The sequence below is a fragment of the Quercus lobata genome, chromosome 1 (assembly GCF_001633185.2).
Source record: "Quercus lobata isolate SW786 chromosome 1, ValleyOak3.0 Primary Assembly, whole genome shotgun sequence".
Classification (NCBI taxonomy): Eukaryota; Viridiplantae; Streptophyta; class Magnoliopsida; order Fagales; family Fagaceae; genus Quercus; species Quercus lobata.
The window spans coordinates 3994667-4013991 of record NC_044904.1 but is presented as its reverse complement, the minus strand read 5'-3'; the positions used below and the strand labels follow the sequence as shown (position 1 = coordinate 4013991).

The 19325-nt window shown below is 31.9% G+C and overlaps 1 protein-coding gene across 3 annotated transcripts; it reads left to right on the top strand.

Moving 5' to 3' along the window:
- Positions 1–5671: 5671 nt before the first annotated feature.
- LOC115975024 (beta-glucosidase 12-like) lies at positions 5672–17537 on the top strand. 3 transcript variants are annotated; one of them, XM_031095653.1, is made up of 13 exons: positions 5672–5827; positions 5947–6016; positions 9629–9687; positions 11061–11136; positions 11299–11376; positions 11463–11550; positions 13371–13626; positions 14981–15096; positions 15257–15474; positions 15577–15608; positions 16739–16841; positions 16964–17072; positions 17224–17537. In XM_031095653.1, the coding sequence occupies exons 1-13, from the start codon at positions 5672–5674 to the stop codon at positions 17390–17392; spliced, it is 1530 nt and encodes a 509-aa protein (XP_030951513.1). In that variant the 3' UTR covers positions 17393–17537. The 3 variants fall into 3 exon arrangements, with proteins under 3 accessions (XP_030951513.1, XP_030951530.1, XP_030951520.1); XM_031095670.1 differs by lacking the exons at positions 5672–5827; positions 5947–6016 and adding an exon at positions 8850–9188; XM_031095660.1 differs by lacking the exons at positions 5672–5827; positions 5947–6016 and adding an exon at positions 8850–9188 and having other exon boundaries at positions 9562–9687.
- Positions 17538–19325: the final 1788 nt, after the last annotated feature.

Genomic DNA, 19325 nt, shown 5'->3' with positions numbered 1-19325 from the left:
TCATTCTCTTCCTCTCTCATCCTCAAGCCGCCTGAAGCTGATCTCACCTAAAGCCACCTCAAGCCGCTGAAACCGATCTCACCTGAAGCAGATCTCGCCGCCTGAGCTGTGGGTTTGTTTGATTTGGGATGGGTTTTGAGGTTTGTGAATGTGGTGGGTTGTGGGATAGTTGTGGTAGTGGTACTGTGGTTGTGGCGGCAATTTGGTGGTTGTGGTGGAGATTATTGGGTAGTTGTGGTGGTTATTTTTTGGGTTGTTGTGGATTTTTTTTTTTTTTTTTTGAAGGTGCCGTTGGTGGATGTGGGTTTGTGCCGGTGGTGGCTGTTGGTGTTGTTGCAGCAGTGGTTGTTGGTGGTCATTGTTGCGGCAATGGTGGAGGAGTTGTTGTTGGAGGAGTTTAATATATTATTTTAATGTGGTGTAAATATTATTTTAATGTGGTGTAAATATTATTTTAATGTATAGAAGGGAAGAATAAAACATCTGATAAATGGAATATTGTAAAATGATGTGCTAAAATGATAAAGTAGGTTTTTGGTGTGTCAAAATGACATTTTTTATGAGAGAGCTGATGAGAATGCTCTCAACCATTCAGCCACCACCAAAACCATAGCAAATCCATAGCCACCACCAAAATCACCACCACAACCCCCACATCACAACCAAGCCATGTGCCACCAACAACTAAACAACTCAAAAAAAACCCATCACTGCCAAATACCCACTACCCACAACAAAGAAAGGCAAATACAAAGTCGAAAAAAATGGGCTGCATTTGGAGAACCACGGACAAAGAGACCCCGAACAGAGAGAGATATTTGGATAGAAATACAAACAAAATCAGCGGTGGCATGGTCTTCTTTCGGTGGAGGTGTGCTTGGGTCCTCTTTCGACGTGCTTGAGATGGATAGAGGGTGAGAGAGGGCAGAGAGGCGAGATGGTGAAGAGAGCAGAATGTGTGATGAAGGAAATATGGGTTTTGGTGGAGAGTAATAAAAATAAGAGAATTAAGCTGGTGGCACAACTGGTGAAGGGGTGGTGGTGGGTCTATGTGGGGACATCCTTCTACCAACTACAACTCGCTACATGGATGAATTATGGTACAAGTTGTGCCACAAGTTGTAACACTAGCATTGCTCAAAATAAAAAAAGTGAATGTAATAAAACTGGATTATAATATTATGGGTTTTCAAAATAATATTACTTTTTAGGGATAATTACACTTTGCCCACCTGTGGTTTGCCTCTAATTCTATGTGCCCACCTGTGATTCTCACCGTTACTTAGCCGTAACCCACCTCTCCCATTTCTGTTACTCTAACATAGAAAAGGTAAAAAACAGAACCCCACACGAATCAAAACTCACTCTCTCCCAAAACTCACTCACTCCCATCCAACCCAACGAAGATCCACAACAAAATCCACATAGATCGGAGATGCAAGCACATGGGACGTAAGTATTGACAAATCAAGATCCTCATAAGCAAGGTACCCATTGAGATATACATTGAAGTACAGCAAGTTAAGTGCACGACTAACAATATCACAAAAATGCAATCGAACCAAGTATTGAGCACCACCTGAACCCACTGGAAAATTCCAAGTGATGTTTAACCCTGAATCCAATTTTTTGTTTTCCCTATTCATTTCTTGGGCAGTCATATACACAGCATCAGGCCCAATCTCTTGAGTTGCACCTCCAGGTTTTTTGTTTTGAAATTTAAATTTCAAACCCTCTAATTTTGATGAGAAAAATCACTCCAAATGCGTCTAAAATGTGTATGAAGGTTAATAATTTGAATTTATTTTTTCTTTATTTCTCGTGGGTATTTTTTTTGGCTTAAATTAGAAGTCAATTTGAAATTCAGAATTCTGGATCTTATTTTATTTCTGGGTCAGTTTCTTACTTATTGGTTATTTTTGGCTTAAATTAAAAACCACTTCAAATGGTTTGTAAATTGTGCAGGAGGATTAATAACCTGAAGTTTCTTTTTTTATTTTTTGTGGGTATTTGCTTAAATTAGAAAATCAATTTGAAATTCAGAAATTTGGATGTTTTTTCATTTCTGGGTCTGATTCTCACTTGCTGGTTATTGGGTTTTTTTTTTTTTTTTTTCTTGGATTTAATTTGGTTTTGTTGCTTCAGATTTACTAAGTTGTTTGAAGGAGCACTTGACACGTACTAGCATTGCATTGCATTGTGTAGGATCTTCGTTGGGTTGGATGGGAGTGAGTGAGTTTTGATCCGTGTGGAGTTCTGTTTTTAACCTTTTCTGTGTTAGAGTAACGAAAATTGGAGATGTGGGTTACGGCTGGGTAACGGTGAGAATCACAGGTGGCAAAGTGTCAAAATTTAAACCACAGGTGGACACATAGAATTAGAGGCAAACTACATGTGGGCAAAGTGTAATTATCCCTACTTTTTATTAATAACTATGAGCTACAGTAATCTGTCGTAGATGATAGATGACTGTAGCTCAGTTGGTACATTTTTTACCTATAGCTACGTCAATGTAGCACCAACACTCAAGCAACTTTGTTTGGGTACACATGATGAAAAAATTCTTTGCATGTAAGTATTAAGTTTTCAGCATGCTCTTTCTAAAAAATAATAATAATAATAATTCAGCATGCAGCTTAAAAATTAAAGTCATCAAGAAAAAAAAAATTATTTAAAATTCATGCATAAAATTAATCATGTTTATGCATAACTGAATTTAAAAAATGGAATTTTGATTGTAGGCTAGAAGTTGTTCATTTTTTTAATTCAAACTTTGATTATATATATTCGTAACTTTAAGTTTTGATTTGATTATGATGTTTTTGGTAATTTAGTCTCTTTTATGATTTTTTTTTGTTTTTGTTTTTTGTTTTTGTCATTCCTTTTTATATATTGAGCTTTTGTGTATTATTTTGTATGTAACTAGGTAAAATATCATTGGGACATTAGATCCTAGGAGACTGATCTTCAAATCGGGCAGAATGAATGTCTAAAGTCTTCCATATCATAGCTTAGACTCCAAATGTAGGTTTATGGATGTAGGCTTATGTATTAATTGTATTATTTTTAGGTTCTAGCTTGGTACCAAATATATGCTACATTTGTTTTGAAATTTATGCATTATTTTGTAACAATAAAATTTTAAGGTCTTCTTAATTTCTTTGGTCTTGGATTAAATTAAGTGGGGACTCCATTTTGAATCTCTTAGGCTAGAAGGGAGTATATGGATAGTTGATCCTACATATTTAGACAAGATATTAGGGGATGGTATTTAATCTCAATTACTTTGTCTTGCTATTCACATATATAAGTGTACCATTTCAACAACATCCATGTAAGAACTGATATAACAAGTTTGTAACAATGATCTTAATTTGTGATATATTTTGAGAATTTTAAAGACATATTCTATATAACAATAAGTATTTATCAGTTAAAGGTGATATAAAAAAATAAAAAATAAAAAAAATAAAAAGCAATGTGACGTGAATAGTAGATATATAATAGCATATCGGAATTCCCATCATGAAATTTTACTAAATGAAATTTTAAGGTTTATTTCACACAACATGTACGTAGTCTTTGACACAAACTATTTCTAACTAATAGTGAGAAAAAAAATCTAGGCTTCTCTGTCTTCTTTGCATTTTTTCAAATACGTTCCATGAATTTTTATGATGAAGATATTGTTGAAGAATTTTGAAGTGACCTTGTTGGGGGAGAATCCCTGTTACTGTTAAAGCAGGTTTAGCATAAAAGGAAAAAAAAAAAAAAAAACAATTACAAACAATGGAACATCGAATGTGACAAAAATAACGTCATATATGATGTTGGTACTACCCAATGTGACCATGGTGTTGTGCTTTGTGAAGCCTAGTTGTGTTTAATTCAGATTATGACCTGATCCGATATAAAAGTACTATGGTTTTATTGGGATTTTTTCTGAGCCTTAGTCCATGGACCATGCGTAGGATAAAAAAACTGTTGTTTTCAGATTAGGGTTTGGTGTGTGTTGTTTTAAGAGAGAAAACTGTATTACCGCATCTTGTATTTTTTTCCTATAAATAGTGAAATCACTATAACTCCGTGGGCGCAGGTAAATCGCCGAACCACGTAAATATTGTGTTGTGTGATTGTTTTCTTTGACTCATATTTTTCTTTCCTCTATTTTGCATCGAATAGATCTGAGAATTTCGTGAGTATTCCCTACACATGGAACCATCAAATGCGAGGAAAATATTTGATGAACCACCGAATGTGACAAAAGTACGGTCATATATGATATTAGTACCGCCCAATGTGACCATGAAATTGTCAAATATGAGTAAACAATAAGGGAACTACCAAATATGACAAAAGTACAACCATATGTGACCTTGGTACTATTTAATGTGACAATGAAACTATCAAATGTGAGTAAATAAGAGAGTCATTGAATGTGACAAAATTATAGTCATATGTGATGTTAGTACTACTTAATTTAATTATGGAACTATCAAATGTGAGTAAATAAATAAGGCAATTATTGAATGTGAGAAAAGTTTGGTTGTATGTGATATTGGTACTACTTAATGTGATGATAGAACAATCAAATGCGAGTAAAAATAATAATACAACTATTGAATGTGACAAAAGTATAGTCAAATGTAATGTTAATATTGTCTAATGCAACAATGGAACCTTCAAATGTGAGAAACAAAATAAGGGAAACAACAAATGTGAAAAAGTTATGGTCACATGTGATATTGGTACTGCCCAATGTAATGATGAAATCGTCAAATGTGAGTAAAAAATAAGGGAAACACCAAATGTGATAACAATACTGTCATATGTGATGTTGGTACTGTCCAATGTGAAGAAGGAACCATCAAATGTGAGTAAAAAATAATGAAACCATCAAATATGACAAAAGTACGGTTATAAATGATATTGGTAATACATAATATGACAATGAAACCGTCAAATGTGAGTAAAAATAATAAAACCATAAAATGTGACAAAAGTACGATCATATATAATGTTAGTACAACTTAATGTGACAATGAAGCCGTCAAATGTGAGTAAAGAATAAAAGAACTACTAAATGTGACAAAAGTATAGTCATATATGATGTTTGTACTACCTAATAATAGAACCACACATGTGAGAAAAAAACTAAGATAACCATTGATTGTGAAAAAGTACAGTCACATATAATGGTGGTACTGCCTAATTTGACGAAAGACCCGTTAAATGTGATATTTTAATTACCTGGTACAGCACGTTACTTATTTGTGGGTACCATACTCCCAAAAATAGAAAATCTTTGCACATACTAATTAATCAATCTCCCGAATGTAACAATGTAATGATAGAATCGTCAAATGTGACTAAAAAATAAGGGTTCATACAGTAGAATTACCCAATATAAACAAAATCTTTGTAGAGAAATTATCTCAATCTTGTGGATTTTGATAGGGAAGTATCTATTGGAGGATATCTATAATTCTACGTACAATGTCAAACAATTAGTTGAAGGACAGCTATGATCACTAACATATCGCCCGACTTTTTTCATTTATTTTTTGTTCATTTCAATTTTTTTCTTTTTAAAATAAATTAGATTATGTAGCGCTCCTCTATAAATAAATAAATAAAACCTAGTGCTACACAAAAAAATCCAAAATCTATTATGGCATTTCAAGGCTATCCAGTCTTATGCCTTCTAGTTCTTCTTGGCTTATTGGCTAATGGCATAGCTGTTTCACCAAGCTATGACACTGCTTCACTCAACCGGACCAGTTTTCCCAAAGGTTTTATTTTTGGGACAGCATCATCGGCTTACCAGGTAACTATAGAAAATTTCCTTTATGTTAATTTGTATCATAGTTTTCTACAAATGTCCAGAGATGTCAAGCATATGATCAATATTATTATGTGCACATGTATGTTCTTTCAAATTTCCAGCATGAAGGTGCAGCAAATGAAGATGGTAGAGGACCAAGTATATGGGACACTTTCACTCATAGATATCCAGGTCTCTTTTTTACTCTCCCCAACAATATGAAACTTGAAAGTATGAATTACCAATGAAATACTTTGCAATATTTCGATTAAAATTAATTTTAGAAAAAATTATTTCAAGTCATCTTTATTTCATTCATTTCACGATCTTTTTTTTTTTTTTTTTTTTTTTTTTTTTTAAATTAACAATGTTCAGAATGTCATGTCTTTTAAAATTTTAAATAACATGATAGTCTGTATATTTTCAAATTTATAAAATTTATTTTAAATTATTAAATTTAAAGGAATATAAAATAAGGAGATTATGTTAGATTGGAAACCAACAACGGGGAGGTGCGTCTTTCTCTTGTATCTATAAGAATGAAGCTACGGATACAATATTATTTTCTCAACAACATTTAGGTGGACCAACTTGAGATAACTAAGGATTTCAGGGGTGTAATTTACTAATTTTGTGTGTCTGAAGTTTTATTGCATTGGAAAATAACAAAAATAAAACTACAGAAAATGACATACTCGGTAAGACCAAACTATGAACATATGCCATGTTTTGAAAAGGACGAGTCAATGTCAGGATAAATAACACACTCCAAAATTAGTATGGAAAATTATCTTCTTCTATAGACAAACTAGGAAAATAAAGGCATTGAATGTTGTACCATTGATGGGCCATTAGGTGTGGATGTTTGGCCACGTTTAGATATATAATATTTAATTCGAATCATGAAATAATTCATTTTAAATTTGGAGGATCTTAATGTTGTGTGTTTAGTCAAGACCCTTGTAGCTTAATTTGTTGATACTTGTTAGTGTTTACAAAAAAAAGGACATAAAATTCAACTTTCCTACCTCCCAACTATCAAATTATCATTAATAAAAAATAAATAAAAAATCAATTGTTTGTGGTTATCGTCCTAAACCCAATATTCCATTTTTTTTATTTATTAATAGTATTTGTTAGTGTGTAAAAAGTCAGGGTCCAACACTTATAGTCTAATTTAGTAAGCTAAGTTCATTTTTTGTTGTTAATACATTTAGAAAGCCAAGAATCGGCATTATTCATATATGTGGAATTTTAGTATAGAGTAATTAGTAAACGCATGAAATTGGACACTGTTGTGTTGTCAAAAAAAAAAAAAAAAAATCCCTCTCTCTCTCTCTCTCTCTATATATATATATATAGGGAGCATCATTGAGATTCTTTGAAATTTTTAAGGTAATTTCTAAATTTTTTAACAATAAGTTATTAGATTTTTCTACATTATTAATATATTAAATAAATATCAAAATATTCTTCTAAAAAAAATATCAAAATAACATTAATAAATGTATATTTAAATATTGTTAAAAAATGTAACAATCAATAATTTAGATTTTGCTATATTATTAATAATGTAAATAAATATCAAAATAATATTATCAATGTTTATTTAAATCTTGATGGCCTACCAATATCTACACTATTTATTTTGTTTTAACAATGTCTATGACACCACTATACACTCTTAGTGCGATAGTCACTTCACAAATATAAGTGCTTGTAGGATGTGGGGGTAAGGACCGAAGTTCAAGTCTTCAGGAGGGTGCTTCACACACATATACACTTAAATTAGGTTTTAGTAAAATTTCTATTTTATATTTAAAAAAAATGTTTATGATGGAGTTTAAGCCCTAATTGAGATTAAATAAATAAATACATAAATAAAAAAGAGGGAGAAAAAATAAGAATAACAACAACAACCACAACGTAAAGAGTAAACCTTCACATTCCTATCTTTTGGTATTTATTTTTCTTCATTCTCTTCTGACTGAACTCCACACTACAAATAAGTTGTATATGTTATGGTTGTGAGGCTTAAGTAGTAGTTCTTAAATAGTAAAAGGAAAAAAAAAAAATCATTTGGTGTTCTCTAAATGTAGTATTAACCAGTGGCGGCTCCAGGAATTTTGTCCAGGGTGTTCCTATTCCACTTTGAAAAAATTTCGGGTGTTTCGGTAAATACCGGCCGAAATTCAAGATTTGGCCAGTATGAAGTTTGTGCTTAAAAAAAAAAAAAAATGTTCTCAAAACCAAAACAAATTTGCATTCTATACACCGAAAAACCTCAAAAGGAAAAAAAAAATGAAAAGAAAAGAAATGAACAAAGGTACCTAACAATAAACTATAAGTTCATTTGAAATATTTATAAAATTATTAATTATTATTGTTTAGTTGTTTCATAAATTTGTTTGTCTTTTATAAACTATAATTTGTTGTATTGTTGTTTCATTAATTATTAAATTATTAATTTTTATTTAGCTTAATATAATTTAATTTGTTTGTCTTTTATAATGTATTGGTTAATTATACTGCTTTAATTATTGTTATTTAGCCTAACAATAAACTATATTGCTTTAATTTGTTATATTGTTTAGCCCCATGTGCACATTACACTAAAAGAGCCACTGATGTGCACATTACACATCCCATGTGCAGCACAATAATTAAAGCACTAAAGCAGTGTAATGTGTAGTCCAGCCCCATGTGCCCATCTACCCCCACCCCACTCAACACACAAGCACACCTCATGCCTGATGCCCCCTACCAATCAAAAAATTTCACAATCACACATTACACTAAAAGACAATTAATATCTCACCAACACCAACACACTACACACACCAACATTAACACCAACGGATAAGATAAACTGATAAAGCCAAATTCAAAAAGTCAAAAACAAACAAAATATTAATAAAGCTAAAGTTTGGCTAATCACAGTCTCACAGTTCAAAAGAGAGAGAGTTAGTCTTATTAAAGAATAAAGAGAGAGAGAGTTTCATTTATTTCATAATTTTCATTTTAGTTCAGAGAGAGAGAGAGAGAGAGAGAGTGAGAGACTGAGAGAGAGTTAGAGAGAAAAAGAGAGAGAAGTTAGCTTAGTAAAATGAAATACCTTTTGGGAGGGAGCACCAGAGTAGCCGAGTAGGGAGGCTTGAAGGCTGAGGCCATTGAGGCAGTGACGAGGTGATGAGCGATCTGCCGATCTCCGTCCCCCAATAAGGGCAAGCGATGAGCAAAGATGACGCGGAAGGGTGAGTGAGCGACGACGATGATCTGGACTGGGCCGATCTTCGACGACGTGACCGATCCGATATCCGTTTGTTGGCTTAAGGCTCAAGCGGCGTTGCTCTGAGGGACTGAGGTGTTGCTTTAGGCTTTTAGTGATTTCTTTTTTTTGGATAAAGCCTTTAGTGATTTTTGATTTTAGTGATTTTTTATTTAGACCTTTAGGGACTGAGGAGTTGTTTGTTTTTTTTTTTTTTTTGAGAATCCGTGGGTTTGGTACCTCTGTAATCTATTAGGCTTGCTGTGGGCTTGGCTCTGTTTTTTTTTTTTTTTTTTTTTTTTTCAGATTTTAGTTCATTTTTTTTCTTTTGCTTGAAAGTAGAACAAATAATTTATTTATTTATTTATTTTTAATTTGAGGGTGTTCCTAATTTTGTGATTAAGGGTGTTCCTAATATAGAGCAAATATAAAAAATTTTAATTATTATATATAATTTTTTTTTCTTCAGGTCAGGTTGTTCAACCCTAAGTTGTACGTGGTGCCACCACTGGTATTAACTTACAATGAAATTGCAGGTAGAATTAAGGATGGAAGCAATGGAGACGTAGCTATCGATCAATATCATCACTACAAGGTATACATGGTGTTCCGTGTTCATAATTTTTTTAATAAAAAAAGGAAAGAAAAGCACTAATAATAATTAGCTCTTAAATCTTGTAGTATAATTGCATAGTTTGTTTTTCCTTACGAAGAGAACCAGTGTCCTTGTCATCCTTTCCCCACTTCTTGTAACAACATATAGAGTCCAAATCTTCTGTACCACTCTCCCTACTCCATTTTATACTTCACAAATAAAAATTTGACATGTGTCCACTTATTTAATTAAATGCTAATTTTTTGTCTTTTTATATTCCAAATTTTCAGTTTCCTAAAAAAAAAAATTAAAACAAAAAACCAACACATGTTCACTGGTCCAACCAGCAGAGCGAGAATAGTAATAAGGAAACTAATCAATTCCTTGCATGCTTCAGCAAAGAGTGCTTGGTGTCTCTTTTTGTCAATCAAAAGCTTCAGGCTTACCTTAGTGGCTGCCATGTTTTGTATGCTGCTTAGAGCATTTACCTTAGTGGCTAACTTAGGTCCACCTTAGTGGCTACCTTAGGTCCACACCTCAGCTGCTAGGTCCACACTAACACATGGTTTTGTTGTGTTTATTCTGTTGTGTGGCACGGTGCTTCGTGGCTTTCTATTCTTGAAAGTTTTCAGTTTCTGTGTGTTGATTGATTAATTGTGGTAATCAAAGTACGGACAAAAGGTTACGCACTGACTTGTACCAATTTGGGGTTGAGTATCTGGTAAATTTTTGATGGATTGTTTGTTGGTGGTGACCGGTGAAGATGTGTTGGTGTTTTTTTTTTTGGGTAACTGGCTAGCCGGCTGAGGTGTGGACCTGGCGACAGTAGTGGATGACCGATGACAATGTTGGTGATCTCTTTTTAGTGGAGCCGGTGAAGTGGTGGTGGACTGGTGATGGTGGCTGGTGAACATGTGTTGGTTTTTTGTTATAATTTTTTAGGAAACTGAAAGTTTGGAATATAAAAAGGCAAAAAATTAGCATCTAATTAAATAAGTGGACATGTGTCAAATTTTTATTTGTGAAGCATAGAATGGAGCAGAGAAAGTAGTACAGAAGTTTTAGACTCCAATATATATGTCTATATACAACCACACACACGTGACACATGTGCATGTGTGCGTACTCCTAATTATCCATTAACTTTTGTGCTTTGACTTTTTTAACATTTTCGGGGCCAAATTATGTTTGCCACATGAACATATCAAAAAAAGAAATTATGTCTTCTAGATGTATGTTTTTTTTTTTTTTTTTTGATTATTGAGCATGTCTAACTAAATACAAGATAATCAAAAAATAAATAATAATAAAAAAAAATCTTCATTTCAGATTTTTCCAAATCTTTATATATCTTTTTTGATTATACATTACAGAAAGATGTTCAGATTATGAAAAAGATGGGCTTAGATGCATACAGATTCTCGATCTCATGGTCTCGAGTACTACCAAGTAAGATTATCCTCTCCATAGTATAGTAAAAGGTGAAATCCATCCCATTAAAAGGACATAAAATAGGTACCATCAAGTACACATCTTAGGCTAGAATGGAATGACTATTGTTTTGTGACCATATTATGTTCCTAACAAATTGATTATTGGGACTAATTTCAGAAGGAAAACTATCTGGTGGTGTGAATAGGGAAGGAATCAAATACTACAACAACCTAATCAATAAGCTCCTAGCCAAAGGTCATTACTGGTTCTTAAATTCCATCACACATCATCAACTTATCATGCGTTCTTAATCTACTTTTGTTTGCTATGATTGAATGCAGGTCTACAGCCCTTTGTGACCCTCTATCATTATGATCTTCCCCAAGCATTGGAAGATGAGTATGGTGGTTTTTTGAGTCCTCATATTGCGTGAGTGGTGAATTTACTTTATGATCAACCATTTTATTCATCCAATTATTAAAGTGTACTTTTCACAAATTTCATCACAAATATGATTTTTAAAATTTAATTTGGAGACCCATTTTGAAGATAAGGAATCAAAGGCAGGCCATTTTGATGATTTTTTTTTTTAAAAAGACCTATTTGTGAGGTTGCTAGCTCATTGTTTTACATAATTATTGAGTTTTGATATCAGTTGTTAGGAATTTATCATTGGAATTTTCTTATGTGAGATCATGATATGATATATTAACTTTACATGAACCTACAATTTCAAAAATACATTTAACTTCCACTTGTTTTTAATGTAGTCGTATAATGAGTTATTTTTGTTTCCAATATAACCCTTCTGTCCAATTTGCTCCACTTAGTCCACCAAAATGATATCTTTTGAAAAATGAAAAAAAAATATTAACGCTAATAGTAAGATTGGATAAAATTAGATAGAATGACTATATTGAAAATATACAAAGATTGAAATGAGAGACATAAAATTTAGATGATTGTGTTGGATTTAGACCCTTGTCGAAACACTATATTTAACTATTTTTAAATCCAAGTTGATTATTAGATTTATTAGGTATGCTTTAGGTTAAACACATAATTATCAACATCATCCAAGTGCGGAAATTTAAAAGAGACACGATATGATGATCTAAGAAAACAATGAAAAAAATAGTTTCACAGAAAAAACTTGAGGGGATTTGACCTAATCAATCCAAGGTGAACCATTTCACTATAAGATAGAGATTTACAGTTAGGATAACTCTATTCATTGTAAATCTAACTATAGTTACCGAATTGAGCTTTAAATCCCACAAACGTCTCTAATAGTGATCTGCTACAACATGAACCTCCAGTTCTTTACTTCAATGTCCCCTTGAAGATTTTCACCAACGTAGATCTGCATTCTATGGCTTCAAGATCACACTTGAAGGTTTAGATCCAACAATTTTGATTACTAGTATGAGGTAGCAACTTTTACAACACTAGATCTTAAGTTTCTTCAAAAAATATCACCAATAGAAGATAAGAGAGAGCTTTGGGTGCAGAAACATACATAATAGGAGGCACAATAGTCACTTCTTACTCTCTCTGTTTTTCATGACCTATAGGGTCTCTTTTATAGAGTAGAATAAGTGGCTTGAACCCTAGTAGATTGGACGATGAGCTTGGGCTTGAAATCTACAAACTGATCTGATTTGTGATTTTTGATCAGTCGAACTTTAGTTTTGATCAATTGAAATTTCCATATTCACACTCTGAATTGCAGAACTGTCGCAGCAATATTGTCTTCAAATATCAATCACTAAAACTAATTACGAGACCTGTTTTACTCATAGATTGCTAACACAAATAAAATCTAACAAATTGAATTGAAAATCTATAAAATTTAAAAAGTGTAATTTCATCCATTTGTAATTTAGTCCTTATTATATCAATCGCTTAGTATTATTACTATTATCCATTCATAGATGTATTACACTAAAAAAAAGTTTTAATATGCGTAAAAGCTATTCATTGCGAAGAGCCTTGTAGCTCTACTAGTTGACATCTCCTAGTATTTCCAATAGAAATTGAGACATCCAAGTTCAAATCCCCCTTCCTCCAATTATTGAATCAACAAAAATTAATTAAATAAATAAAATACAATTTCACTATTTGGCTAGTTAGGCCTTCTAGATCTATAACTAAATCATGCCAAAAATTAGCTCATGAAAAAATGCTAAATTTATTAGTTTAATGTCAGTTTTTAAATAGTTTGGTGACTTTTACATGTATATGTTTAGGGATGATTTTCATGATTATGCTGAGCTTTGCTTTAAGGAATTTGGTGATCGTGTCAAGCATTGGATCACACTAAATGAACCATATGGCACCAGTTATGCTGGTTATGCATTGGGGATATTTCCACCAGCTCGGTGTTCCAGTTGGCAACAGTTAAATTGCCTTGGTGGAGATTCTGGGACAGAGCCATATTTGGTGGCGCATAATCAGCTTCTTGCTCATGCATCTGCTGTCAAAGTGTACAAACAAAAGTATCAGGTTCCATGCATCAAATTGTTTTATATTTATTTTAATACATTTTTCTTTTTCTTTCTTTGCTTCAAAATTGTACTCCATTCAATAAACATGGTTACACTTGGTACAAGATAATCTGGGGCAGTTTATTTAAAAACTACTAGTGGATGTCCTACGTGTGTTCGTTATTAGTTATTTTATAATACTTATATGTGTTATAATGTTTGGAAAATTAGTTTAAATTATATATTATATGTCACTAAAATAATGAAGAAAAAAAATTGTAATACAATATATCCATATATAAGTAACCATAATTAATTATACCCTAAAAATGCCATGACGTGCCAATTGATTTTTTTTTTTTTTTTTTATCAAGTGTACATGCATATTTTGTTCTTACATTTGACGTTTTCAATATAAAAATTCTTATTATTTATATATATATTTTTTAGAAGTATTTTTTTTTTTTTTAAAGAAAACACATGAACTTTTGAAGGCTGAACATCTAAGATTTAAGGTTTATAATTTTTAACTTGCAAAACTAAATATACATGCCAAGAGATTAAAATTATAAAAACAACTGAACAGAGAAATTCAAAATAATACTATTAATTTCATATCTTAAATTTAATTTTACATACATCTGAGTATCTCAATCACGTACAAAAATTAATCACTTCCCAAAAATACAAATAACACATATAAATGCTTTATGTCTTCCCTAAACAAACCTTTTAGAAACCTCAAATGTCATTGAAGCACTGTATCAAGCTTTTTGACAATGTTGTTGAGAGGTTTAGATCATATGGATCTAAAACCAAAGCCAATTTCTTGCTCTCTCTCTCTCTCCTTCCTTTTGGACCTTCAATATTTTGTGAAATTGGAATATATAAAATAACAGGTGTTATAACGTAAAAAACTAACATTGAATGAAGAAAACCTTTCATTTTTGAAATTAAAAGTGGAAGAGTTCAAGAAGTTGGAAAAATGAGCGGAACCAAAAATCTCTTTATCTTCTATATTTATGGGTTAAACTGGTCATTAACAAGAAGATTGGGTAAAGTGAAAGGCTAAATGAAATTCTATTCATACAAAACGCTACATAACAGAACCTCATTATCTCCTGCATGAAGTCTTTGCTTATATATATATTGATTGATTGATTTGCCGCAAAGATTAACATAGATAAATTTGCAAATTAAACTTGTTTTTTCAGGATTAGTAAATGAGTAAGCATTTCTCTTTTTCGTTAGTGTGGGTTTGTATTATCTTTTTGTTGAAAATTTAAGTATTATTTTGTAAAAAGTTAATAAAAATATAGTTAACATTAACTTGAGTGTATCTTTATAATTAAGAAAGCTTTCACTATGTGCAGATAGCACAAAAGGGCATTATAGGTATAACTCTGGTGTCACACTGGTTTGTGCCGATCTCAAATGCGAGGCATGACCGTGATGCTGCCCTAAGAGCCCTTGATTTCATGTTTGGAATGTAAGTATACTAAAACTACATGACTCTTTGTTTTGGACATCTATTTTACTATTTTCTCGTTATTTACAAAGAATAAAAAATAAAAATAAAAATAAAAAACCCTTTGCTAGTTTAATGTAATATGTACAATAAAGAATTAAAATTTGATGGTTTGTGGCAGATTTATGGATCCCCTAACCAATGGTGACTATCCACATAGCGTGCGATCTCTAGTTGGCCACCGATTACCCAAATTCACGAAAGAGCAATCCAACCTAGTAAATGGGTCATTTGATTTTCTAGGGCTAAACTACTATACTGCTAATTATGCTGCCTATTCACATCATTCCAATGCTGAAAACGCAAGCTACTTGACAGATTCACTAGCTAATCTTTCTAGTACGTACTCAAACATTTGGAGCTATGATTCCGTTTTTCTTATGTAACTCACACATACTAACAAATAATAAGACCATGCTTTTTTTTTTTTTGCTATGGCAGCTGAGCGCAATGGGATCCCTATTGGTCCAAAGGTGCGTATGAAATTGAACATACATAATATTGATATAGATCTCAAGATGGTTGCAAAAGTTTGATTCAATTTTTTTCTTTTCTTTTATGCTAGTCTTAAATGGTTTAATCTTCACACAACTTAAAGAATATATATATATACATATATGATAAAATTTTATATGTTTATTTATCATCATTTTCTGAGGTAGTATGATAATGAAAGGAGAGTAATTATTTGAGATGAATGTCATTTATCAGATTTTGTGTGGTTTATATGGATTTTTAAGATCATAGATATGTGATATTTACAAAAATTAATGTCTTTTCATTAATCCTTAAAATAGACATACACAGTACGAAAAGTGCAATGAAAAATGAAAAGCCTTTTCAGTTTCCACTATTCTTAACTGGATTTCTCCTTCTTCTTTATTCTTGAAACCCATTTCCTCATACTAAATTGAAAAGCAGCAAATATTTTCTGACCAAACTCTCGAATGCCAGAAGAAAAAAAGGGGGCAGAAATAGTTAATTTCCATGGCATAATATTTCAGGCGGATGAAAAAATATTTCATTTGATGGACATAAAATACACATAAAATAGATTAATAAAAACAAGTTCTTTGAATGTAATTGGCCATAATATCAGGTGGATGAATAAGTATCAATACCCGTAGTATTTGATGAAAACTTATTGAAGAAAAATATTTCCATGGCAAAATATGTAATCCTTAATGGTTAACGAAAAGACATATTTATTTGGTTTTTTATGATCTGAAAAGACATAATAATTTGTGATAACTTTGGAGCTTCTGAGAATCACCGGCAGCTTCACCCACCGGTTGGCATTTTCGATGAGTTCTTTCATGTCTTCTGTGAAGTTGAGGTTTTAACTTTTAACCAGTTGTTTCTTGTTTTTTTTTTTTTTTTTTTAATTTTTTTTTTAATTTTTAATTTTATCAAAAACTAAAAATTATCAATATGAATTGGATTTTAAGTTGTTAATTTGTTATTGTGTGTGGTATTCCCTATTCATTAAAAAAATAATGAATAAAAAAACTGATATGGCCTCATTTTATTAGAGGGAGTAAATAGAGTGTTTTATACTGAATTTTTATTTAATTTTAAATCTTTCTTTAATATGATATTTCAGGCTGGTTCAGATTGGCTCTATATCTATCCAAGAGGAATTCGAGAACTTCTATTATACATAAAGAGAAAGTACAATAACCCACTAATTTTTATTACTGAGAATGGTAATTTTCTTTTGAACTTCTCAATTATTGTCACATAAAGTTAAGATACTAGCCAATGAAATATTTTGAAGGGAATAGTAGTTTGATTTCCATTTGAATCTAAATAATCTGCCACTATATAGGAGTTTCTGAGGTCAATAATGCTACATTGTCGCTTAAGGAAGCCCTTGCAGACAACTATAGAATTGATTATTACTATCGTCATCTTCAATATCTTCATAGTGCTATCAAGTAAGTAGAGAAGACCTCTCTTATTTAGAACAACTACTAATATTACTTTACTACTACAAATAACAATATGTCACATTCACAATTATGGATAAAAAACATATTATGAAAATCGTCATGTTTAAAGTCCAATTGATCAATTTTTTTTATGCAGGGATGGTGTTAATGTGAAGGGATATTTTGCATGGTCAATATTGGACAACTTTGAATGGAATGTAGGTTACACCGTTCGGTTTGGCATCAATTATGTAGACTACGAAAATGGGTTGAAAAGACATCCTAAATTATCTGCCCGCTGGTTTAAGAAATTCCTCAAGAAATAAGATGACAAATTAATGACTATGTTCGTGTTGAACTGTATGGTAGCATCAGACCATCTCCAAAAATAAACTTTAAGAGATTTTCTTCTCTATTTTAAGTAATGTCTGTAATATGTATCCAATAAAATAAAGTTAATGTCACTGTTTACAAACTCAAATGTTGCTTATATACATATATATATATATATATATATATATATAAAATGTTTGGTTTCTCCCTTGGGCGAAGCCATGTAGTTATCACTAAGATTAATCACACTTACCGTTGAGGCCCTGAAATAAGAGATTTAATTAAATCAAGTACATTCTAATTTGAGCCTCAAAAGCATATTAGAATCTTTATGAATCATTCATCTGGCTGCTTTCACAAAAATAGGCTACCCAGCCTTAATTGTTGTGGACTGGCCAGTACTTGGCTATAGTTTGGATAACATGGGTCATATTTTGCATATGGCACTCGATCCCAGATAGCATTAAATCCCAATTAGTGGTGAATACTTTTTTTTTTTTTTTTTGATAAGGAGGTTTAATTGAGCTTAGTTGACATTACAAAGTTTCTAGGTTGAGAGTTTAGGCCCAACCCCTGTCTCATCTTCTCATTCCAACCTTTATCTCACTTAAGTAGGAGTTATCATTCTTCTAAAAAAAAAAGAAAACTAGATGTCATTATTATTATTATTATTATTATTATCTATATCATATCATATACTATATAATAAAAGTTGGGCTTAGAAGCCGTGGTTGCGCCAAGTGACTTCACCAAATTGCAGAAATTTTTTTAGATTTTTAGATTTTAAAAATATATATAATTTTTCTTCTTCTATAATTTTTAAGTTAATAAAAATCTTAATTTGATTACAATCCAAATTCTTCATCTAATCCACCGAATCCATATTTTTTAAGTGTAGTGTATTGTAATCCAAATTCTTCATCTAATCTATTTAATCCTTATTTTTACATGTAGTGTATTATAAAAAAAGCAGTTTTAACAAAACATGCAACTTACATTCAAAAATAAGTGTTTTAACAAAACATGCAACCTACATTCAACAAAATGTAAAATTTTAAAAAGAGATTAAATTTAGTTGGTTTTCTTCTTTGAGAAGTAAATTTAGTTGGTTGGTACCATACAACTACAACCTACAATTGTGTCTATCTAAATATTATCAACAAAGCCTAAAATAATAGGATAGAAAGGAAAAAAAAAAAACCAAATCCCGGGCACATTCATCAGTCCATTCAAACCCTTTCCACTTGTTTAATAATTTAAAGAAATGTCTACACCTGTCAGCTGATCTAGAGATAAACCGATTCAAGGCAACAGTCATTCCTGTAAGCTTCTGGACCTCTTTGAGGTGGTTGTAGGTTGTTGATCGCCTTAATCTGGTCGAGATTGACTTCAATTCAGCGATGTGTGACTCTGTAGCCCAAAAACTTACCTAACCCGACACCAAAAGAACACTTGGAAGCGTTAAGTCGTAGTTTGTGCTTCCTCAAGATATCAAAAATATTCTCAAGATCATTAACATGCTCGGATTCTGCCTTAATTTTTACTACCATATCATCGATATAAATCTCAATGTTTTTCTCTAACTGTGGTTCAAACATCCTGGTCATCATCCTTTGGTAAGTAGCCCCTGCATTCTTCAAACTAAAGGGCATCACTTTGTAATGATAGTTTCCTATAGGAGTAACAAAAGCTGTCATCTCTTGGTCATCCAAGGCTAGAGGTATCTGATGATACCCTTGAAAGGCATCCAAAAAGCTCATTCAAGGGTGGCCCACAGTTGCGTCCACCAACTGATCAATCCGAGGCATAGGGAAAGAGTTCTTTGGGCAGGGTTTGTTCAAGTCTGTAAAATCTACGCATACACGCCACTTCCTTGTCTTCTTCTTAACCACTACGGTGTTAGCCATCCATTCAAGGTAAAAAACC